General features: G+C 46.0%; 1 protein-coding gene across 1 annotated transcript in view; it reads right to left on the minus strand.

Moving 5' to 3' along the window:
• Positions 1-4210, minus strand: part of LOC121682496 (slit homolog 2 protein-like) — a 198064-nt gene extending 193854 nt beyond the window's left edge. Inside the window, exon 1 of the mRNA XM_042062652.1 lies at positions 3419-4210. Coding sequence (XP_041918586.1) covers positions 3419-3612 — 194 coding nt within the window. The 5' untranslated portion in view covers positions 3613-4210. The remainder of the gene's footprint in view (positions 1-3418) is intronic.
• Between the last annotated feature and the right edge of the window lie 479 nt (positions 4211-4689).

The raw sequence follows: 4689 nt of genomic DNA on the forward strand, positions 1-4689 counted from the left end.
GATTAGCACACCACACACACCGCAGAATCTCATCAGGAGGGCATTCTGCTACTTCATCTTGTCTGCTAGCATATGATGCTAACGGTGCCAAAGGTCAAAGGGTCAGGTGGTCCCAGTGAGGACATACCCTGAAGGTCACTGACCCACACATTAAAATAGTGAAACAATAACAGCTCCATTCACTGAGCATATGGACAAAGCCTTGACAGCAAATCCAAAATGCGCAGCAATGCAAGTCATTTTTATGAGAGCAGAAGCGAGAGATAACAATCTGTGCTACTTCCAAACAGACAAATTCAATTACGCCTTCACCATGTCACCTACTGGATCGGTCTGAGTGGAACATACACACACACACACACACACACACACACACACACACACACAGAGAGAAACAGTTGAGAGCAGTGAGGCCTTTGGAGGTTTGGCAGGTCTGCATTCAGGGGTCTCCTATTACAGTTATCTGAAAGACAGTGCGATATTAAAAATACCCTGCTTGTTAGGAGCAATTGAGTTCAACAGCTCGGGACCTGTCATATCTCTGGAGCAGGAGGCGTGTGTGTGTGTGTGTGTGTGTGTGTGTGTGTGTGTGTGTGTGTGTGTGAGTGTCTGAGTGTGTGCGTGTGTCAGTCTGTTTCCAGAGTCTAATTGTTTTTTGATTGAAACAGAGCACATGGCACAGGAGCTGCACATCTGGGATCCCCATTGCCGTGGCGATGAATTTGAATGACAGCTGGAAGAGCTGGGACAGTGGCCTCATGGAGAGAGCTCATCAGTGGCTGGCCACAGTCCGGTATGGTGTGTGTGTGTGTGACTGTGTGTGTGTGTGTTTTCAGCTGAGCAGTCCAGTCTGGTCTGTCTGTGCAGGTGAGCTGAGCAATCCTGTCTGGGTCTACTGTAGTGTGTGTGTGTGTGTGTGTGTGTGTCTAGGTGAGCTGTCCAGATCCAGCCGTCCTGGCTGCTGCTCTGTGAGTCATGACCTTTGACCTGCTCTAGTGCTGCTGCTGGCTGCATGTTCAAAATACACAGAACTGGTTCTCCACGCTTCCACATTCCAGACCCACATACAGCTTACGCTCTACAACATATACTCTCTTCATCTCCCTCTCTTTCATTTCCCCTCTCTCTCTCTCTCTCTCTCTCTCTCTCTCTCTCTATCTATCTATCTATCTCTATGTTGTTGTCTCTCTGTTAAGTTACTGACTTCCTATTCTTCCTTTTTGCTGTCTCTGTCAGTATTAGGACTGCAACAAGTAATTGATCAATCAATTAATTGTTAACTATTAAATTAATCGCCAACTGTTTAGCTAAACAGTTCATATGGTTTGTCTCTTTGTAAACAGATACCTCAAAATTCTTTGTTTCTCTATTTTTTTCCCTCTATGCGTCTCTCTTGTTTTGCAGCAAGACCAAAAACTAGTCTAGTACAGTTTATTCACATGTGTCTGGAGAAGCTGGATCTGGGTGCTAACAATCACCACGGGACGTGAAGAGTGACGTTTCTGTTGAACAGCAAAGCAATGGGCAAGACAAAACTCTGCGTAAAGAAGTGAGATGCGGAGAGAAGTGAGGGAGGGAGGGCGACAGAGAAATACTGGGACTACACTGGGGAGAGAGGAGAATAGGAGAAGCGTGAGCAGTTGCTATTGCCGACAGGAAAACCTCCTAATAAGCCAAAGAACTGAACTCTTGAGTTACCGAGTAAATAAACATTTATTATAGGAAATGTTTTCCGTCCCTGAGATGCGGCCGTAATACGGGCAAGCGCGACCGGAGAAAGCGCTCCACCGTTTCTGCCAAATCAGCGCTGCGGGTTAATATGGAAATAGTGGCCGCGTGAAAATTGCTCCCGAGAGAGGCGGTGCCAGCTCCACCTGGTTCTCAATAGCCCCTAAGTAATGCCTTACTAAAGTGACTGCGCGTAAGCCTTCTGTTAAATTTAGTGCTCCCCGCGGAAGGCTCGAATGCCTGACCGGGTCACTAACCCCAGCGAGCCGACTCAGTCACCGGCCCCTTGCGGAACAACCGTGACAAATTTCACTAAAAGCAAGTAAGCACCTCTTCGCTGCGTCTCTAAATGGGGCGCGAATTTGACTAAACACATTTAAAAACATAAACACTCTTTTTTCCAGACCACAGCAGCGGCTCTTAAACGGTATTTATTTTCTTTAGAATGAAAATTCCTCTCGCAAGCCCTCTCCAGTTCCTGAGGTCAAAGGGGTCAAACGACCCCCCAGGTCAACGTCGGAGCTTGGCATTCGTGTGTTTCGAAAGAAAAGATCCGTGTTTATTGTTGCAGGGCTACAGTCATTCTCTAACGCCTGCAGTCCTTGACCCCGTTATGGTAAGTAATGGCATCCATTGCTCGCCCAAGTCGGGCGCCCTGCCACAGGTGGAAACTGTGCTCCGCGCCGGTGCTCCGGTTCGGTCGTTGTAAAAAAAAAAAAAAAAAAAATACGAAAAGCCACAATTCACTCTCCAAATCACCGGTTGGCAGGAGCACGCTCACCCGGACAGAACGGGATTCAGGCACCGCCACAGAGAGTGTCTTAATAGGGTTGCGGTTCCTCAGCTGAACTGTGCCAAGGTACACACACACACTTCTTGCCATGATTAATCGTGGCAATACTGTTTATATACACAACAATTTAGGCCGGTCGACAGAGTCGCTCAAGTAGATACACTGAAAAGTCTTGTGAATGCCCTGTTGCGCTCTTACCTCGGGGCTACTTCCAGCTTCTTTTCGCATTTTAATTCAATTCAAAAGTCAAAAAGTAAGCCCACCCTGCGGTTCAACACGAGGAACTGCTGCACTTGGGCGTAATCAGCCATCCTGTTAAATTACATATTGCAGTGGCAATTACCAAGGCACTGGCTCGTAGACAAGGTCGGCGCAGTGAGAGAACTGCAGATTTGAAAGCATATTTGGAGAATGTGAGTTCGCAGGGCTAAGGGCCTGACTGTTGATTATTATTCTGATAGATGGAAATTAATGTATTTCAGTCGGTAAAAGCAAAGTTATTTATTTAGACCAGCACTGATTTGTAACGATTTACAAATACACAACGGTACACAAATAAGGTTACTCTATTATGAAGCGGCATTTCTGTAATAAGGGCACAACAGACATCACATTGTTTCGGTTATAACAGAGATGCAGAGCTTTAGCTAGCTTGTTTCTCTAGACATTTTAGCATCAAGTTATTATGACTCGGGGAGATCATATTGTCTTCATTAGTTGTGCTATAGCCTGTCAAGATGGGAACAGGTTACAGGTGGCAGGTATGACAAATCCTAGAACAACAGGGGACAAGAGCGCTGTCTGCGGGCGGAGAGCACTATTCACTAACCGCAGTCTCGGGTTCACCCGCAGCCAATAAAACCCGATAACAAAGCTGCTTCAAAACGCTATACTTACACGCGCTCGGCGTTTCTGGGGATTCCCCGCGGCACGGTGCGGAAGCTTTGACCTTGGCAATCCACATGAGATCCAGAACAACTGCATTTATGGGGGCACCCATCCACCGCCACACTGCACAGCAATCCGCAGAGCAGCAGCAGGCTTCCCCAGCACCTCAGTACGGTCCACCTCCCCCGCGCAGACGCCAACATATCCGCAACGAGAGAGCAAGCTTGGGAAGAAACGAACAGACAGAAATTCACAATATCTACCCAATGAAAAAAAGTACTTGATAAATCCGCAGGTAGTTTGGATGACCAAGTTCCGTGCGTATATCACAAATGTCTTAAAAGGGAGCGTGAGGGTAGCCGGGGAAGGAACAGATTAAAAGTAGTCTCTCCAACTTCACAAACTTATTCTCTTGGCTTCTTTGTAAAAACTTCCCATTCAAAACCCCGTCCGTTTTTTGACGTCCTCTGCACCACTTAACAAGAGCAAAAAAAAATAACTGTTGAAAGTTTGGAGTTTACAGATGCGCAGATATCTCCAGCATATCCATCATCCAGAGAGTGCGTTAACAAATCCTATCCCTCCCGTTCTTTCCTTAAAAGTTACTCTCCTTCAAAGAGAAGCGAAAAGTTTGCGTGATCCAAAAGATTTCCCCAAGTGAAAGTGGTGTTGAGCAGAAGGCTTTCTGAAAGGGTAAGATTTGGCATTCCTCCGCTCCATCAGCAAAAGCTTCCGAGAACACAAGAACACAAGCAGAAGTTTCGGGGAGCGCGTGCATGCAGGAGAATCTCAGTCTCTCCCCGGCCCCCGAAGTCTTGATCCAGTCTCCTACTGGTCCGCTGGCGTGTGATGTCACCAAAGTTTGGGCTCTTCAAACTTCACTTCCAAGCTGAAATGGAGATTTGAAGTAGACTGAGATTGGCGAAGATTGCAAAGCCATGACTAAATGCAAGAGTTGATAAAGTTGTGCAATAAAGGCAAGTCTGCATCCACGGGTTCCTGGCTCAGTCTGTTAAACTATCATATTTAATATTAAGATACATGAATAAACAGAAAAACAAATTCCTAGTAGTAAACATCTGTCAGTTTGAAAATAACTACTGGTTATCAAAATTAATTATAGCCCAGGGCTAATTCTTTCTCAGTTCCATGTTCATTATTTGTTCTGTGCAATTAAGGGAAATAGTTCCAAAACAAAACAAAAAAAATCAGTCAATACACCAATTAAGCTAGCTACAATGAGTTCAGGTTTCGCAGTCCCCCCAGTTGATTCAAGGTTG

Source organism: Alosa sapidissima, chromosome 14 (genome assembly GCF_018492685.1).
Source record: "Alosa sapidissima isolate fAloSap1 chromosome 14, fAloSap1.pri, whole genome shotgun sequence".
Taxonomy (NCBI): domain Eukaryota; kingdom Metazoa; phylum Chordata; class Actinopteri; order Clupeiformes; family Clupeidae; genus Alosa; species Alosa sapidissima.